Source organism: Xyrauchen texanus, chromosome 38 (assembly GCF_025860055.1).
Source record: "Xyrauchen texanus isolate HMW12.3.18 chromosome 38, RBS_HiC_50CHRs, whole genome shotgun sequence".
Lineage (NCBI taxonomy): Eukaryota > Metazoa > Chordata > Actinopteri > Cypriniformes > Catostomidae > Xyrauchen > Xyrauchen texanus.
In genome coordinates, this window is record NC_068313.1 from 31,284,787 (window position 1) to 31,305,056 (window position 20,270).

The following is a 20,270-nucleotide window of genomic DNA, read 5'->3' on the forward strand; positions in this document are numbered from 1 at the left end:
CCATTAGCTAAATTCTACATAGCCTTACTAATTCCAGAGTCATCAGTGACAATGTGTAGAGGTTATGATCAACAGCACAAATAGGCTAGATTTCTAGAAGATGGAAAAAAAGGTAAAAGAAAGAAAAAAGACCAATCACACATGACTGAAGTGTTAGGGGAGGGGCTGGCAAGAGTTTAGAGGTGGCCGTGCTGTATCTCACCCACATGTACATATCTGCTGGTCGATGACACCTCTGGTTGAGGTCGCAATCTGCGTTAATGTGTCTCTATGCACTTGTTCACCTCGGGATGCAGCCTCTTCTTTGAGCGCATAGGTACGTATTTCAAAGTTTCTGTGAGTCAGGTTCTTCTTTTCCATCCTCTTGTGTCATCTCTTTCTCTCATCTTGTGTCTTTTCTTGCTGTCTCTCTCTATATCTTCCCCTCCCCCATCACTCTGTGCTTTCTATATCTGGAAAAACATCTTTTGATTACAAAAGCATCTGCGCAAGTGTCTCAGACTGATTGTGCGTTGAGGTCTTCAGGCCCGGAGAGGATGCGTCACTGCAGACAGGTTTTCCCCTGTTACTCATGGGCCTCTTATTGTCTCTTTGTCTCTTTGTGGGCCTGACCGTTGCACTTGTGCAGTTTTTAAACGTATCACCTGCTTGTGAATTATTGGAAGTGTGTTTGTACATGTCATGAATCCTTACAGGTTCATGACATGTTGTTGATAGAGCTCAAAGATTGTCATGACCAGGGCTAATGCCTGTTTTAGGACTACAGTTTTTACATTTTATTGCCGTACCTTAATACACTGATTGGAAGGGTTCAATTTGGCGATGGGACAGAGTGAAACCTAAATATCATTTGAAATACTTTCACCTTTAAACATTCAAAGGACTGCACAGCGGATAAGTCGATTGCACACTGTTCTACAGAAAATGCTGTCATTTTCTGTGATGCATTTACATTGTGTCTTCAGTTTCATTTTACTGATTATCACGCTATACAGAGAATTCACCTGCATTAGGGCTTTAGAAGAAATGGGCAAAGAAAGAGTAGGAACTGGTGATGTCGACCTTTTGCTGCAACGGTCTTGACCCGACAATCGCTAAACAAAAAAAAGATGTCTGTTTCAGAAATGGTTTTGCAAACTTTTTAAAAAACAAGTAGGCTAATTATTGGAAGTTTCGATATATTGCATTTTAAATGGTAAATGTAGAATAATCACATACTGTTGCACCACGTTTACCTTGTTTCTGCTTCTGTGTAATTTCTAGTCTTTTCTAGTTGCTAGTGTAACTGCAGTCGCAATAGTTATACAACAAAGTATATGCAAGGGTGTGTAAACATTTCAGAGTTCTGTTATGACTTAAGATGAATATTATTCTCTATGCATATTTTATGGAGATTATTAATGCAGTAGAAAAGCGTTTTTGATTTTCATTCACATACAAAAACATTTCTAGAGCAAAAACGTTCAAGCTGGTGGCCTTTTCAATGGGCAGCAATCTTTAAATGAATGCAGTAAATACATTTTTGCATTATATTTTTTGGAGTGGTCTTGGCATATTGTTCTGGATTTACAGCATAGCTTTAATACAGACTTACTATATACATTAAAATGGCTTGTCAGACTACAAGCTTTACTACAAGCTAATACTATTAACTAAACTCTAATGGTCAAAAAGAAGTACGTTTTATCTGTTTGTAGAAAAGCAAATGATGTTTTTAGGTAATATCTGGATTGTGAAAGTGGGAAACAACTTAATGTATGTGTGATGTGTCCCAATGGTTGTGAAATTAGGACATTTACAGAGTAGCTTTAGTACAGTTTAATAACGTTTACTAATATTTCAAACAGAAATGTGACTAACACTTATTTAATGCATTATTTGTGTCATGTCTCAATATGTTAAAATTAGGACAGTTATGAAAACATTTTCAGCATAGCTTTAGTACAGTAAGGTGACTAACTAATATTTAATACAGTATTATGACTCAAGTAGACTAATAATATTGTAACATCAAACATTGCTCATGACAATTTTTTTGCACACACAAGCTAATGCTACAAACAAAGCTGTAAAGTACCAAAGAAGAAACCTTGTACAGTTTGAGGTCAATCTTATTGTGTGTGTTTAGTTATTTGGTTTCAGAACACCTGAATTGTGAGAGTGGGAACTGGAAACTACTCCTTATGTGTGCCGCATCCCAACTGTAGTGAAATTAGTTACAGTTATGAAAAAGTGTAGGCCTACAGCGTAGCTTTAGTACAGTAAGGTGACTAACTAATATTTAATACAGTAACATATTGCATCTTCAAACATTGCTCTTTAGACTTTTTTTTTTTCTCTGAAAAATGTGCACACACAAGCTAATGCTACAAACAAAGCCGTAAAGAACTAAAGAGGAAACCTTGTACTGTTTGTAGTCAATCTGTGTTTAGTTGTTTGGTTCGAGACCACCAGAAATTTGAAAGTGTGAATTGGAAACTACTCCCTATGTGGGATAACTCCCATCATTTATGAAAATAGTGTAGTTATGAAACATTGAGTATAGCTTAAATACAGTAATATGACAAATTATTTTTAATACAGTAATTTGACTCGCAACACTGAATATTATAACATGATACACACACACATAGACACACACAAGCTAATACTTCAAACAAAGATGAAAAAGACCAAAGAAGAAGTCTTTTATGTTTGCAGCCTAGTATATTTGGAGTTACATATTCTAAGTTATATGGTTCATGAATATAAATCTGGAAAATATTCTTTGTGTGTAAATTAGTCAAACTCCTCAAAGCAGTTTGACAAATTTATTTTACTAATATTTAATAATGTGACTCACTAGACTATTAATATTTTCATGACTTTTCACACTTTTTTTTCCAGATAAATATGCATAGACAGGCTAATACTACAAAGAAATAAATAAAGGACTCATGTTGGAGTCTGTTTGTAGCCAATAGTATTCTGCATTAAATAATTTGGTCGCAGAACACCTGAATGCTAAGTGCAGAAAACTATTCCTTATGAGTGTGACAACTCCGAACATTTATGAAAAAGAAGTCGCTGTCCATTATAATATTCCACTATTAATGTGTCTGAATAATTAGATAGACTGCATCGTGTGTGTGTGTGTGTGTGTGTGTGTCACTTTATGCCAGTTTAGCATCAATTCTAGTAATAAGAACATTGAGCATCGTCATTTCAGTACAGTTTTTTCCACACAATCCGTCATCATTGCGTCTGCGCTGAGGGGGAGTGATCGTATCAGCGATTTGTTTTTGCAGGCATTCGATACTCTTCGACTTTCTTTTTGCCATACTGAAAAACAGATAACAAAACAATTGGTAGGGTTAAAATCTTTAGATACATTTATCGCTTACAGAAATGTTAGATACTTACACTATGTTCTGTTAAAAGGGCTCATTGTCTTTTTGTTTTGTTGTTTATAAAAACAATTAAGCATTTTTACTGTAGTTTCTTTATAGGTCAATATGTATGTTTTGACAGTGTTTTTCAAAGTGGTATTTGGAATTGCATTCTTTGCACAGGCTTCGAGGCCGAAAATCGAAATCGATTTTTCACGAGCACCACACTAGCCGTGTCTGTGCAGTTATGAGGAACCCATACGCTTCCGATAGTTCTCCTCAATTTTGCGATGTTCTGCGCTGTAATCAAGCACAGCACCAGACACCACATCACAATGCTACTACAGTAGATGCATATCTAAACCGACCTACTGTATGGCCTTTGATACTGTTGTTGTTGATCAAACAAACCTGAACTCTTATGAGCCTCAGCGTACCAGCATTAGTCACAGTTTCACATTCTGAGGAGTTCTGTGGCTTCATCACAGAATTTCAAAGCTGATACGAAAAGGCGAAATGCCCTTGCCTCACATGGCCAGACATGGCCGCCTCCGCTCTCTGGTGCACCCAGAAAATGCAATTCCAGTCCAAGGTTGAATGTATTCTGAGATAGACATTACACATCGCCAGACTTTCATTTTGTGAATAAGATTGTCTGATGGCTGAAAGTAGGTTAGAGGTGTTTTGACACCAATGAGGAAAAAAACCCTTCATCTCAATACGTCTTTCACAAACTCTGAAATTCAGTATAATAGCCTAGTATATTTACGTCTTTGGGCTTATCGATCTTACAATCTTTCTTTCGGTCTTTCATTCTGAAAGACATTTGCGCTTTTTGCAATATAAAATGGTTATTGTTCATTTTACGTCTTTAAATTTAAATGCAAGTTTGAATTAAAAATGTAGTGCATTTTTAAATGGTCATGATACAGGTTCGGATTACATTTTTATCTTGTCAGCTTAGAAGAAATAGTCTTCTTATCCAAGGATGAAAGATGTTTAGAGATTTATTTTCGCTGTATCATTTTGAATCAAAGATCTCACAGAATGGCAATGGCTACTTTCACTTGAGGTTGCCAAATTTGGGAAAATAATCAAAATAATATCTTTGTTTGTTTGTTTTTTATTTGGCTAATTAATGGTCTGTATTTGTTAGAAATCCAGTGGAATGACTTGCTTGCGACACACAAAATTAACTAAGTAACTAAAATAAGAACTTGATGTTTGTAAAATGGCAATAAAATGGTTAATAATGAAAGGATTCACTTTATATTAAATACATCATGCCTTTTTTGGTCAAATATGGCCTGGCTGTCTTTTTAGTGTCTTTGGCGTGATGGCTGCACATTTTTGCTCTAGAAAACTGCACTTAGAACAGCATTTTTTCACCCATCAAAAATATAATCCAGATTTGCTAGTGAGGAAATTTGTTTTTAAAACATTTAAGGTCATATTTTTTATTTGTCTGTTATAAAAATTGTTTAAATGTGTTTGTTTCCTAGAATCAACATTGTGCAGCGGTGGAATGGATAAAAGCTCACCTGTGCAGTGATGCCAAACTTGCAGCTAATATAGAGAATGTTGGGGATTGGATTATACATTATTTATCTCTTACAAATGAATCACTTATTTAAAAAAATATATTTTTTAAGTGTTTGCTTAAAATCTATGGTCTATTAAATTTAGGTAAAAGTTCCATAAAAGATAATTCTATTTAATTGTAGAAGATGAAGTGAATCACAGAAAATTGAGTGTAATAAAACGGTTTAACAGCATTGTTCATTGCTGTGTTTTGGGGGGAGATGGGTTAATTATTATTATACATTTTCACTTGAAATATATAAAAAAAAACCTTTCAATTTATATATTTTTTCCATTGTTGCACAATGTTGCTTCCAAGCAACATACCTACAATTATGATATTAAATATTTTTTCTAATTTTGTTTTTGCTTTTTATCCATCCATCTATCCATCCATCTTCAACCGCTTATCCAAAGTCGGGTCGCGGGGTTTTTATGTTTTTAATTTTTATAATTAGGTTAATTTTATGCAACAAAAGTTAATAAAACTTTTTCTTTAAAACGATGATTTAATAATGTGTGCAATAGGAGTTTAATGACAAAGGGTTAATTTCATCCTATTTGATCTTATTGACTAGCATTTTAAATACAAGGTTAATATGTTAAAATCACAACAAGTGATTTCAAATGATATCATGTTTGTGACATTTGTAATGTTGTAACAGAATTTGTATTTTGTTCTGTTATCGGAATTACGCCATTTGTCACTTTTACTGTAATAGAATTTGCACTTCAAGTTTCTTAAGAAATTCATACCGATAAAGTTTTGTCATCAATGTTCTCTATTTCTTTCTTTCTCTTTCTTTCTCTCTCTCTCTCTGTCTCTCCATACTCTTTCACATTGACTATGTTTCCTTATGTCTCCAATGAAAAGCTTAACCTTTGTTTTTTCCCTTTGAAGGTTGAAATGAGTTTTCGCAGCGCGACACTAAACCCGATCACCTCACAGCATCTGCATCTTTTACTCGTTATTGTTCCCTTCTCCACTTTTGAGTGAAGATGATCCGCATTCATAACCCTCACCACGTACCTTTTCTACTCCAGACAGAGCAGCTTCGCCAAGCAGGGACCCTTTGTGACACTCTTCTCACTGTGGAGGGCCTTTCGTTTAAAGCACATGCTCTTGTACTAGCTTTGGCTAGCAAACGACTCAAACGTCAGTTAACGAATCAACATGGTCCTGGTCCAGGGTACAGCTGTGCTATAGATAGCATCTCTCCCCATACATTTAAACAGATCCTGGACTATGTGTACAGCGAATCGGTGGAGGTGCCCAAAGATGACTTGGAGGAGCTGTTAAGGGGTGCTCAGTACCTGGAAGTTGAGTCTTTGGTGGAGCAGTGTGAATCACAAATTTGGGGCCCAGAGTCCCCAGACAAAGTGGACGGAAAAGGGGTCAAAAATAACACACGGAAACTCATTTTACTCAAAGATGACAAAATGCACGAAGACTCTCAGATGTCAAAAAGAAGCCCCCTTTTGGATGAAGACCTCAATGATTGTTCTGTAGAAGAAGAAATTTCTCCTACCAATAAAGTTCCAAGAATTCCTAAGAGCTCACCCCATATCCCTAGTTCTCCACCTCCACAGAAGAAAAGCTGCTCTCCTGTGTCTCTTCTGCCACTTATATCCTCCAGAGAAACCAATATCTCCTCTTGCATTCCAGCTCCCTCCTCTCGTCTCTGTTTGCCCCCTTTCAGCGCATCTCGAAGTATGTTGTTCAACTGTAGAGAAATCATGAACTTTCACTCTCTCCGAGCTTCCCAGCACATGTTGGCCTACCCCTACCCCACACCCATGTACCCCATCCTCCATCGGTCACTCCAGCCCCAGCTGTCCTCTTCACTTATGGGTTATACAGGGTTGCTTCACCCCTATCATCCGCTCATACACTCTCCAACACTGACTCAGGACAGTTCTTTTATTTGTGGTCTAAGACCGAAAAATGCCTCTACCAAAGCAGCTTTAAAAGGATCCGGCCCAGATGATCAAGAGAGGTATGATTCTCAACATTTTATTCATGTCAGAAAAATACAATTATAATTTTCATTAAACATTGTTTTATTTAAAACCATTTACAAAACACTTAACCAAAAGCAACCACGTTTAAATCTGGCCTTGCTTAACAGTTTAGATTTTTGTGCTTTTGGGTTAGCTAACTTTGCCTCCGTTATTAAATATTTTTTAAAGTGCAAGATAGCCTACATTACTATGATTTACAACTATGCAAATGAGTTATGATTTTGCATGTTCATTTATTTGATTAAAACTTTCAAATAAAAAATAGCTCAATGAAGAAGTGCAAGAAAAGATTCCACTTAGCTTCTTACTGTAGAAAATTTTAAGTTAATAAAACAGACTTTTTTATTATTAAATATCTAAATATAAAAATGAATGGAGATATGTGATTATATGTGAACACTGAGATTATACAGACAACTATTTATGACCATTGTGTGTTCTACTTAAGCATGTATGCTCAGGTTTTAATAAGCAATTGTGCTTTTTTCAATGTGCTTGTGTGTGTGCTTGAGTTCTTACATACATACCTGAGTATGCGTGCAAATGTGTCAATGAGTCCTACTGTAGGTGATACCCTTCACTTTCTGTACTTTCCAACAGACATATTTTCCCCAACCAGCCCCCTGTTTCACCCACATCAGTTATCTTTATAAAAGCTAAATGAAGGGACTAATAACTGTCTCTTAAGGTACAGAGGAATAACCCTAACCCTACATTTATTAAGTGTTATAAATTAAAATATAAAAAAAATATTGTGGGTATGTGTAATGTAATTATTGTGATCAATGACAGCGATTTGATGTATAATACCTAGTTAATCATCATAATAATCTGTGAGTCACTATTTAAGTATTCCAAGTCATTGAACATCTATTTTATTCATAATAGAATCATAGAAACACCATGTTAATAAGAGTATACACTGTATTGTAAATGCTGGATATGTTGGTGGAGTGTTTTGGAACACAACACTTACTATCTGGGCTGGAACTAAGGGGAGCCCCCCGACTGTCCCCGACTTTACAAACAGCAAACATGAAAGTCAGTCATCTCCACCTCCAGTGCAGTATCTTCTATCTCAGTCTCATTTCTAGGCAAAATCTCACAAAATCTTACACACACAAACTCAAACAGTTGCCCAGTTCAAACACAGATCTTTATTCTGGTTTTTATTGTGTGCTAATAATGAAATAACTGAGAGTAGATGCAGAAGTATCCCTTTACCTTTTTTGGCATGGATATATACAGAAAAACAGAACAAACCACCAACACACATCTTGAAATGATCACATTTCATAGGTAGGAAAACATTGTAATACATCTGGAATGATGTGAAGTCTACAAATGCCCTTTGGGCAAATATATTAGTGCCACTTCTTTGATTTTTATATACATATTGGTGCTCATTTGCATTCATCTTGTGGGGTCTAAATATTTGGATATCATACATTCAGATCTTCTTTCCCTCACACTGTAGATGCACTTCAGATTGCTTTCTCTGGCAGAGGAAGCCATCGTTTGCATGCTTTGTTTCCTGCTACCTGAACGCAAAACCCTTTTGTTCCTGCAGTTTTGGTAGTTTTTAGACAGAAGGAGGTGATGTAAGTCTAAATGGATCTTCTAAACCATTTGATAAAAACAGGTTTGAAGCCCAATGCATTTGACAAGTCTGAAAAGTAGCGACTGTTTGCTGCTGTGCAATTACGAATGTTTGGTTACAGCACATGTGTGCGTTGTTCACTAGGATGCACTTGACTGTATTTACAGTATGTGTCTTATGATCTTTGAAATGTTTTGATCAAAAATCTGATGCTGACATTTTTATAATTAATTTTGTTGACACATATGAAAACCATGCCTATGTATGCATCTCATTACGAAACATAATTTGTATGCATTTATTTTATTTTAGTTCCGTTTTTAAATTTTTTTAATGGATGATTTGAGCTAGATGGTGAAAGACAAGCAGCTAATAAAAGCCCTGCGTACATGGGCACTTGATTCTGTTTCATTTAGTTCATTAAGATTGTTGGCATAATGCCCAGAATGTGAGTTGTAATCTATGCTTTGAGGAAGTACTTTGAAGAAGTTAAAATATATGATTTTATAGCCTTTTAAAGCCTTTTATCTTGCATTGCACATAGTCCCCATATATATATTTATAGTTTTGATACTTGATCATTATTCTATACAGAATGAGTGGGGGTGTACAAACATTTGACTGGTAGTCTGTATGTGACTTTGAGCTTGTAGTGTACACACATCTGTTCACATATATTCTTTTTATATATATTCTCTCCTGAGAAGCCTCACATGCTTCTCTTACGATCGCTCTTGTACATGTGCAAAGACTTATTTCTCAAGCTCTCAAACACACACAATGCATTTGTATTAATGCATTTGCTGCATCTCTGAGATAAGCTGCAAACTTCTGTGCATTAGCAAATGCGTGGGTTTCTCGCTGACATACCTGTTGGTCAGAATTAGCTGTGGTCTGTCACCTTTCAGCAGAACCCCAGTATGTGTGGAAGTTAAGCCCTAGAAGTGTGACCAACCTGAAGGTGTTTGCTGACCAGATCAAGCAAGTGGTTTAAATAACACCTGTTGAGCACTTAATGGCTCAGTTTGTCAAGTCTCAAGTTATTTGTCCATGATGAACAAAGTAATCGTCACTTGTACTTGATATGGAAAACATGGGCATCTTTGAATAAGAATGAAAATGACGACATTTTCCACAGGAAGCCAAAGGTACAAGAGGAGAGGGAGATATGCTGCAGACACTGTGGTAAGCCGGCCCTGGAAAACACCTGGAGGACGGCGACTGGGTCGTCACCATCAGGTAACACGTCGTCCACAAGCACACATGTGCATACAATCATATACAATGTCTCCAAAATATTATTGGGCACTTAAACATCTGAATGTCATTGCTCTACTTCACAAAATATCAAAGCAAAGTGTCATTTCTTTTTTTACAGAAATATACGTAGCACAAGCACACTTTGCAAGCAGAATATTTTCCAAAAAGTGAAGTTTGTTAGGTTTGAAATTATAAGAAAGATATACTGTTTTAAATATAGACAAAAAAAGTAAAAAAAATGTCCATAGTTAATGTGATGAGGTACACCTATGGTTACTCTGCTAGGACCATGACACTATCCAAAAAGTTCAATTCTAATAATAATTTAAAAAAAACCCATAGCGTCATTTGTTTGCAGGTTCGCTTGGTTTGATATTTTGTTTTCTATTACAATGCCATTTATCCATTTTTAAACATGGCTTAATTGGCCAAATACTTTTTGGGGTCACTTTATGTACAAACACAAGACAATTATGATAATTTTACACTTATCCTAAGCGCTTGGGTACTCATACATAAATACACACATGCACACAACAAGAATGCATGGCTAAGCTGTCGTAGTTGAGCATATCCTCAAGATCAGCGGAATATAAGCATGCAACAGGATGTAAATGTTGTGTATGATATTTCAAAGTGTGGAAAGCAAGCTAGTGTACAGATGCTGTCCATTGCCTCCTTCCTCCGACAGTGGTAAAACAAAGCATCTTTGAGAGTAGAAACAATGACAGTGGTTTTTTTTTATGCAAAATTAATGTATCTACAATAGGCATCAAGGGGCCAGGCAAATATGTAATATGATATAAAATGTTTGATTCCTTTCAAATCAATTAACTCTAGAAACTTTATTTAGTTTGTTTGCCGAAACCGATGTTAAAGGGAAAATTTCAATCAATAGTTTAGTAATGTAAAACTGAAATCTAAAGTATAATTTCAGCACTGCTAGTCTCACAAATCGGAATTGCAAAAATAACAGTTGTTTTCAAACAGGTCTCCCGAATGCTTCCCCGTGTGACATTGGTCATACAAACAGATAGCCCCGTCCCATGTGCCATTGGTTGAGCGAATGTTGCTGTGTTGGTATGGTCGGGATGCGCACAAACAGAGCAATGTTTAGAAAACGCCACAATTTTTACACTTTCAGGGAAATCAACAGCAGAATTTTTAACGTTTTAGATTAAAAAAATTTTTTTTTTTACTTCAAACTTTCAGTCAAAAAATAGTATTGAGGCAGCTTAAGTGTCCAAACATTTTTGTACAAACACTGATATATCTGACCCCTAACCTGTTCTAAACTGGGGTGTAAAGATGTGTGCAAGAGAAAACTGTGGCTTCTAAGTCGTGGCACATCAGCACAGTCCTGCGGTCGATTGCCTCTGTGCTTCATGGTGGTTTGTATACAGTACCAAAAGAGAATTGTTGAGTTGTTCTTTTTTTTCATCCTAATTGGTGTTAGAGTGCTTTTTATGTGTGCGAGCACGCATATTACTTTTTGTGTGCGTGTCTGATTATTTTGGGGGTTAGAATGATAGTAACACATTGTTATGAGATATTATCACTTATCACCTATATAATGGACAAATGCTGTTTAAAGCTGGTTATGCTATACAGTGGCCCCAAAAAGGATTTGGATACTTAACCACTTTCACTCTGATGTGGGAAACAGCGGAGCGGAGCCAGTAATGTGTTATAAGTTCACACTTAAAATGTAAAAATCCCTGGATACACTACCCAACATTTTTTTTATTTTGACTTGTCCCTAATGCAAAAATATGTGTTACATTGACAAGTGAATGTGGCCAATCCGTTAACATTAAAACAATGACTTTTCCAAAAGTATAGCCACAAGACGTAAACTATATGCGTATTAACATGAGTTTAGTGTGATAGTATCACTTACTAACCTTTTCTCTGTAAAGTTGCATACAGATTTTCAACTTTGTTGCCATGATGATGTACACCATAAACCCTAAAATGACCGTAAAAAATGAAAAATCTAACAAATCTTATGATAACATATGCATTAGCCAAATTTAGAGAAATCGTACGAATCCTTACGCAAGAGTGTGTTTCAAACCGAAAACTTGTGCTGCAAAGCGCAAGTTGCAGCAGCAGAATGTAACTGTGCTACATCATGGGTTAGAGAGAGAGTACAGGGTATGTGGGAATGTGTGGGTGTATACATACATGTGCATCTTCATGTGCTTGTGTATGTGGTCATGTATGTACTTTTGCTTTTGTCTTTAGCATGCTCAGAAGTGTAAACTTACACAATGTTGCATGTGTCCATTTGATTGTCACAAATTAGTTCTTTATGATTATAAAGGCAGAAAGTGTTAACCATGCTTTTTTTCACATTTTGAGCTGTACAGGGGAGGATGTGGTGTGTGTGTGTGTGTGTGTGTGTGTGTGTGTGTGTGTGTGTGTGTGTGTGTGTGTGTGTGTGTGTGTGTGTGTGTGTGTGTGTGTGTGGACAGGGAGAGCTATAAACTAGGCCTCACAACAAGAGTGTTTTGCTACAGGATGTGCTTATCTAAAATTGGGCCCCTTTGCTGTGCACTGCCAAAGCTCATGTCACTTTTTAGTTTTGACCATAAATCACTTCTCTATCAGTTTTTTTCAAATTTGGTCTTCCATGTCGTTTTTACATTTAGATGAATAAACACATTATAAATTCCTAACAGATCAAACAACTGAAGAGTCTTTTTTCATATAATATTCATTTGGTCTCTTTAAAGTAAGCCATCACAATATCTGACAAGTACTTAGTTTAACTGTGTCAGGATGATTGCAACAACAATTTAGTATCTAAGCATTTATGATGGAAAACGAAGAAGTGCTTAGAATTCTGCGCTATTTCTAGGTCTTATGAAACAATGACATGTAAGCAAATTTGTGACACTGAGCATGTAAACTCCTTTGTACAAAACATCAGGTTTGTCTGAGACGACATAACAATTCTAGGATTTACATTTTTGGTTTTTACCTGGAATACACAAAGTTTTAGCATTCTGAATATGTAAGGAAAACTTATGAATAAAAATGTTCAAGAAAAATAATTATACAGTATATTTATAAAAAAGTGACATCTGTTGTACGCTTTGTCGAATTTAAATAAAAATTTGTATGTGTCACCTGCACCATGTCCTGAGGGAACCTGAGCAGTTTAGAAAATCTTTATTTTTAGCATGACTATCATACTACATGCTATGATAGCTTAGCATGCTAATCGGATAGCATGCTAACTATAAGCTATTCTTTCTTTTGTTTTGCAAATGGTTACAGTGCTTTCCCTAGACAACATTAGCTTAGTATGCTAATCAGTTCTGATTTTAACTTGGCATGTCTCTTTGTCAACACAAGACTCGCCAACTGGGTGGTGCAGTGATTAAAGCTCTGCACCACAGGTCCAAAAGTCTGGTGTTTGTATCCAGTAATGGATGGTTTTAAAATGTGTGCTTCTGTTTTACCTTTGAGTCTTCACATTGCCGTAAAACCTCTGGCAATAATATGCAGCAAATCACAAGCTCATTGCAAGTAAAAATAATGAGTGGTGAATTTGCAGCAAGTTGGCCAGACCTCTAGATTTGTGTAAGGGATACACATGTACCTCTGCTGTTCTGAACTCTTTGCATTATACTTAGTGAATATTTGTAAGTATATTATACAAATACACTTATTTGTAAAGTGCTTTTCGCAATGCATATCATTTAAAAGTAGCTTTACAAAAAATCCTACTCTAATGACTTAAAGCCGACAGTAAACAGCTTTATAGAATTCATGCCTTAATGTCTTCATCTTTGACATGTCTGGTGGCTAAATGGTGGCATTGCTGCTTGCAGCTATTAGCAAACTTCACAAGTCCACTTTCACTTAAACTTTTAATGTGTGGTTAACTGGTGTTTTAGCAGAATGGAACAATCACATTAGACATTAGACAACACTTAGTCAATTTTAAACACATTTGAATAAATGTGTTGGGGGAACGGTTACCAGCACTCAAAACAAGGACTTTTACAGGTTGCTCACTTAACTTAATTAAAATCAATTAAAGCAACACCATTCTAGAACATTTTGTCTTAACTTAAATTAATTACGTTAAATTCAGTAATGTGTAAAAATAAAAAAAAGTTGAAATTGCGCTGATAAGTGATGGTTTATTTGAATGATTCTGAGCTTTATAATCACTTGCTATCATCCTGACAGTGTAACAGTTTAATGGTACTTTTCCACTGAACGTTACGGTTCGACTCGCCTCAAGTCTACTCGATTTACTTTTCTGAGCTTGCATTTCCATTGCAGTTTAGTGCCACCTCAACTTGGGTGGGATTATAGGATGATTGTCATATTTGCACATCATCTTGAACACGACACAAACTGTCCAAAACAATAACGCAACCGCTAGCTGTTAGCTACTAGCTCATTGTGCTGCATAAAGCAGTTGTTGCATGGTGATTTTACACAAGTGTAACAGTTAAATTGGCCTGGTTGTTTTAGAAGCAAGCTTCCAGTAGCTGGTCAACTAAATAAAGTGAAGCTTTCAAGCAATGTATATAGATAACTTAACAAAATGTACCATCCTCCACCAGGGCACTCTCCCTCCCATTGCTCGCCGGTTTAGATAGTGTCCATTTGGTCGAACCACTTCCACTTTTCCTTGATGTTTCTGTAGTCACTTTTAAAGTTTTTTTTTTTTTTACTTTTCTCTACACTGTTGGTAGGTCCGGTGGTAGCCGTGTGTGGCCAGCAGCTGATACACTTCCTGAAAGACTTTTTCGTTTCGCTCATCACTAACGAGTGGACCGACTGCACCTCGTTTATTGACCACGGCGTGGTATTGCGCACAGCCATTTCTTTTTTCACAATTCGAAGGTCACGTGAACAAATTATACTGTTATCGCTGTTGCTAACTTTAAAACGAGCGGGTTGATGTAGCGTGTCGTAAATCCAGTGACGCTGATAGTGACTATTCTCAATTAGTGATCTGCAGGATTTTTACATCACATTTAGTATCGGCTCGCTTGGAACCTTGACCGAGGTGATAATAAAAAAAGTATCAGGTACCATCAACAGTGGAAAACCCCAAAAAAGAGAGCAGAGTGGAGTTGTACCGTGCAGTGGAAAAGCCCCATTTATGTCCTTATACTTGCTCCCCTGCCATGTACTAATGATTAAAAAACTTTGATCCATTGTTATTTGATTAAATAACATTAGACCAACATTTAATAGACAAAAACATAACCAGTTTAAGTTACAGGGAAATTATTAAATTGATTTGGTTGGACATTACTATTTCACATAGATTCACACTCATTAAGTTGTGTTGTCCCAACAGTTTGTCACATGAGTTTGCATAGATAAAAACTAATTTGGTTGTGTGGAACCACTGTCCATAATTGAAATTAGTTAGTTTAAAGTATAATTTTTTTGAGTGAGCATCAGACCAAAAACAAAAATAGCCCAGTTTTCTCCTAAAGTACAAATGATGATGTTTTGGCCCGAGTCTCAGAAATGGTGTGGTAGTTTTAGTGCATAGGTAAAGTCAAACAGGTCAACATTTATTTCTAGCTGACACTAACCCTTAAAAATGACTTCTGTTTGTGTAAAATAATGTAGTCTGGTTTAGTCATGTTAAATAATGTTTTTGACTTAAATAAAACTAGTTCATTTAGATGTTAATACACACTCTGATTTTTTTAGGTTATCAAACAATGCTAGACCTTTTTGAGAATTGCATTTTCTGAGCCATTTTTTTTGTTACTTTTAATATTTTTTTTTGTGACCTAGCAGTGCGCCACATGTGTAGTTCATCACATTAACTATGGAAATGTTCCACCAATCTTCATCAATAACAAAGTGTCAAAATACTCGTGTCTAATTTTGGACAGTATATCAACTGTTACCAATTTCTAAGAACAAGCTTCTTTTTCTAAAATGGTTTGCTTTTAAGGATATTTTTCTATCTTTCTTTAAAATAACTGACACATAGTTTCATATTTTCTGATCCAGTTCTAATGATATACTCTATATAAAGCGATCAGCCATTAAAACCACCTGCCTGTTATTGTGTAGGTCCCCCTCGTGCCACCAAAATTGTGCCAGCCTGCATCTCAGAATAGCATTCTGAGCTGCTGTTCTTCTCACAACAATGAGTGGTTATCTGAGTTTCTGTAGACTTTGTCAGTTCAAACCAGTCTGGCTATTCTCTGTTGACCTCTCTCATCAACAAGGCATTTCCGTCCACAGAACTGCCGCTCACAGGATGTTTTTTGTTTTTGGCACCATTCTGCGTTTATTCTGAAGACTGTTGTGTGTAAAATGTTCCTAGGAGTTCAGCCCATCTGGCACCAACAATCATCCATGTGATTATCTAGTCAGCCAATACATTCATTCAGATATGGGTCAGGAGCTTCACTTAGTGTTCATCAATGGGGGGGGGGAATATGGACCATGACATGATTGTTGGTGCCAGATGGGCTGGTTTGAGTATTTCTGTAGCTGCTGATCTCCTGGGATTTTCAAACACAGCAGCCTTGTTAATGAGAGAGGTCAACAGAGAATGGCCATAATGGTTTGAACTGACAAAGTCTATAGTAACTCAGATAACCACTCTGTACAATTGTGGTGAGAAGAATATAATATCAGAATGCTATTCTGAGAAGCGGGTTGGTGCTGTTTTGGCGGCACAAGAGGGACCTACACATTATTATGCAGGTGGTTTTAATGTTGCGGATGATCGGTGCATACACAGGATATACAAATTTCACAGCTTTAGGATATTCTGAAAATGAATTCAAAAATGGTCTAACATGATAAAAGCTGATTCATCAGTTTACTCACACAAGTTATTCACTTGCATTTCTTTTTCTGTTATCACCTGTTTGCAGGTTCGGAAGTGATGACTTTCAGGTGTACGTTTTGTGGACGAGGTGGACGGGAAAGGCGATCTCTGCGTTCGCTCAGAAGGGGTCTTGGAGAGAAACCTTACCAGTGTAAACAGTGTAGCAAGAGGTTCAGCCTTAAACACCAGCTGGACACACACCACCGAGTACACACAGGTACATCTCAAATCTTACAATTCTATAATCCCTGGGGGAAAAACTAAATCATTATGGTTTAATAAAGAATTCACCACTTTCTGAGAAACTGGACTTGACTTTTGTTTTTCATCTACAGGTTGGGATTAGGTCTGATTTATCTGTACTATGACATGCATAGATCCACTAATGTTACGAATCGCTGCAATACTTGATTCTGATTAGTCAATTGCAGCTTTCTGAATAATTTGTGTGTGTGTGTGTGTGTGTGTGCGCGCGCGCATGTGTGTGTGTGTGTGTGTGTGTGTGTGTGTGTGTGTGTGTGTGTGTGCGTGAGCGTGTATTTATCACTTTGTGGGGACCAAATGTCCCCATAAGGATTGTAAAACCCGAAATTTTTGACCTTGTGGGGACATTTTGTCGGTCCCCATGAGGAAAACAGCTTATAAATCATACTAAATTATGTTTTATTGAAAATGTAAAAATGCAGAATGTTTTCTGTGAGGGTTAGGTTTAGGGGTAGGGTTAGGTTTAGGGGATAGAATATAAAGTTTGTACAGTATAAAAACCATTATGTCTATGGAAAGTCCCCATAAAACATGGAAACACTACATGTGTGTGTGTGTGTGTGTGTGTGTGTCTGTGTGTGTGTGTGTGTGTGTGTGTGTGTGTGTGTGTGTGTGTGTGTGTGTGTGTGTGTGTGTGTGAGCGTGTATTTATCACTTTGTGGGGACCAAATGTCCCCATAAGGATAGTAAAACCCGAAATTTTTGACCTTGTGGGGACATTTTGTCGGTCCCCATGAGGAAAACATCTTATAAATCATACTAAATTATGTTTTTTGAAAATGTAAAAATGCAGAAAGTTTTCTGTGAGGGTTAGGTTTAGGGGTAGGGTTAGGTTTAGGGGATAGAATATAAAGTTTGTACAGTATAAAAACCATTATGTCTATGGAAAGTCCCCATAAAACATGGAAACACAACATGTGTGTGTGTGTGTGTGTGTGTGTGTGTGTGTGTGTGTGTGTGTGTGTGTGTGTGTGTGTGTGTGTGTGTGTGTGTGTGTGTGTGTAAAACGACTGCTAAACTGTATCATTAATGGAATAATTCACCCAAAAATGAAACAATCTCTCATCATTTACCCTAATGGCATCTCAAACTCATATGACGTTTTTTTTTTACAGAAAACAAAGATTATTAAAATTATTATTTGTCTATACAATAAAAGTCAGTGGTGTCCAAAACATTCAAGCTTCAAAAAGGACATAAAGGCAGCATAAAAGTAATCCATACAACTCAATTGGTTTAATTCATGTGTTTTGAAGAAATATGATAGCTTTGTAGAACAAGAAGCTTGTTCTTGTGTTCTAGTGCTTGACGAGTGTGCTTGTTCTCATTAGGGCTATACTGCTTTTTTCTTACTTAAAGCTTCAGAAGACATGGATTAAACCACTCGAGTCATATTGATTCCTTTTATGCTGCCTTTAAGTCCTTTATGCAGTGTAAAAGTACCCCATCAAAAAGATGTCATTCCTCCTTCAAAATATCTTTGTTAATGTTAATGTTCCGCAGAAGAATTAAATTCATGCCCAAATGTAATCATTTAAAATTCAATCATCAATAGTTCATGTCTATTTATTTATTTACTTGGTAAGCAGCTATGTAGTAGTACTGTATATACAATCAACCAGTGATTATTGTGAAATAAAGCCCTTCAGGATGATTAAAGTTCAACTGGTCGGGGTTTATTTTGCAATAATAACTAGCTGACTGTACATTGTCATTACATATCATCAAATTGTTTACATTAACCCTCAAGTTCAGTTTTCTCTCTCTTTCTTTTGCAGGCGAGAAGCCATTTGAGTGTAGACTGTGTGGCCAACGTTCTCGTGATTATTCGGCTATGATTAAGCACTTGCGTACACATGGCGGCGCCACACCCTACCAGTGCACCCTGTGTCTGGAGTTTTGTAGCAGTCTAGCAACCATGCAGAAGCACCTGAAGAATCACCCCTCCCAAGACTTCCCACCAGACTGGAGTCTGAGCAGCACATATCTGTACAACAGCCACACCTGATGGTGGCATCTGCTTTCAGCTGCCTGTAGAGCCACTGGACATTTGGGTCCAGTGGCTTTTTCAACAAAATGTGTTGAAAATGTATTTAAAATTTTAATAATATTTTTATTTTTGGTATACATTTTATGAATCTAATTGTTATGTTTTATTATTTACAGAGCCATTATACAAATATGATAATATATACATATATATATATATATATATATATATATATATATATATATATATATATATACCCTTTGTAATGTGTGTATATATATATTTATATTACAAAGGGCATTTGGATTGGATTTCTTTGAGGACTGAAGTTAGGTGAATATATTATCCCCTAGTTACTATAAGGCAGATTGTAATATCATCACAATAGTACAGCAATTGTTTTATTTTTCTTTTAACCAATGAAATTTGTACCATTTATCCAAGTACTCACTATGTGATCTATTTACACAAATATGCCATATTTTAATTAAAAGCATTATAATAAACCATAGAAATCTGTCAGTAAATTTTCTAAAGCAGATTTCTTTGAAACTAGTCTTTTTTTAAGCAGCAGAATGACCAGATGCATATTTATCTCTGAAAGTGTAGGCTATTAAATATAGGCTTTTAAGTATAAAGTATAAGAAGTATATGAAAGTGTATGCCTTAGAGATAACAGAATACTCTACATTGTGAATGAATCAATAAATTAATAGACAGACACTGTAAAATTGAAAAACTGTGAATCATACAGCGAATCATATTACTGATAGCGGTACAACATGTAAGAGCTCTTGGTTCATAGAGACCTAGCTTCGAGTCCGGCCTCATCCCAGTCCCCTCTCTTAAACCCCTACTTTCCTGTCCACTCAATACTATACTATAAACCGCAAAATCCCTGGTGTTAAATGAACACTCCTGTTGTTATAAACAAACACTGAAGCAGTGTTGAATCTAGTGTTGAATGTTAAATTGGCCAAGCAGATAATTAAATAAAGTAGTTACACTCTCTGAGTGATGATTGATCATTAGTGATGACACCTGCTGTTAACAAGCAGAGTCTACTGAAGGAAAGAGGAACAACAGGAAGAGGAAAACAAGAGAACAAATCAGCAGACACCACAACAATTGGATCTGTCTTACTGTCACACAGCCTTAAGGCGTGTGCACACTGTACGATTTATAATAGTCTTTTACGATTGTTGATTGTCAGACTGTACGATATGAACGCATTGATATCGCCATGGCACACTGTGCGACATTATGTCAGACTGCACGATGCATATTGTAGCTGACTGTGGTCCCAATCGTCCTGATCAGTGAACGTGACTCACGTTATGGGAG

The 20,270-nt window shown here is 36.4% G+C and overlaps 1 protein-coding gene across 2 annotated transcripts; it reads left to right on the plus strand.

Moving 5' to 3' along the window:
* The first annotated feature begins 217 nt into the window (after window positions 1-217).
* zbtb32 (zinc finger and BTB domain containing 32) lies at window positions 218-19,099 on the plus strand. 2 transcript variants are annotated; one of them, XM_052110536.1, is made up of 5 exons: window positions 218-316; window positions 5,851-6,946; window positions 9,710-9,810; window positions 16,719-16,889; window positions 18,715-19,099. In XM_052110536.1, the coding sequence occupies exons 2-5, from the start codon at window positions 5,949-5,951 to the stop codon at window positions 18,942-18,944; spliced, it is 1,500 nt and encodes a 499-aa protein (XP_051966496.1). In that variant the 5' UTR covers window positions 218-316; window positions 5,851-5,948; the 3' UTR covers window positions 18,945-19,099. The 2 variants fall into 2 exon arrangements, with proteins under 2 accessions (XP_051966496.1, XP_051966497.1); XM_052110537.1 differs by lacking the exon at window positions 218-316 and adding an exon at window positions 530-554.
* The last annotated feature ends 1,171 nt before the right edge of the window (window positions 19,100-20,270 follow it).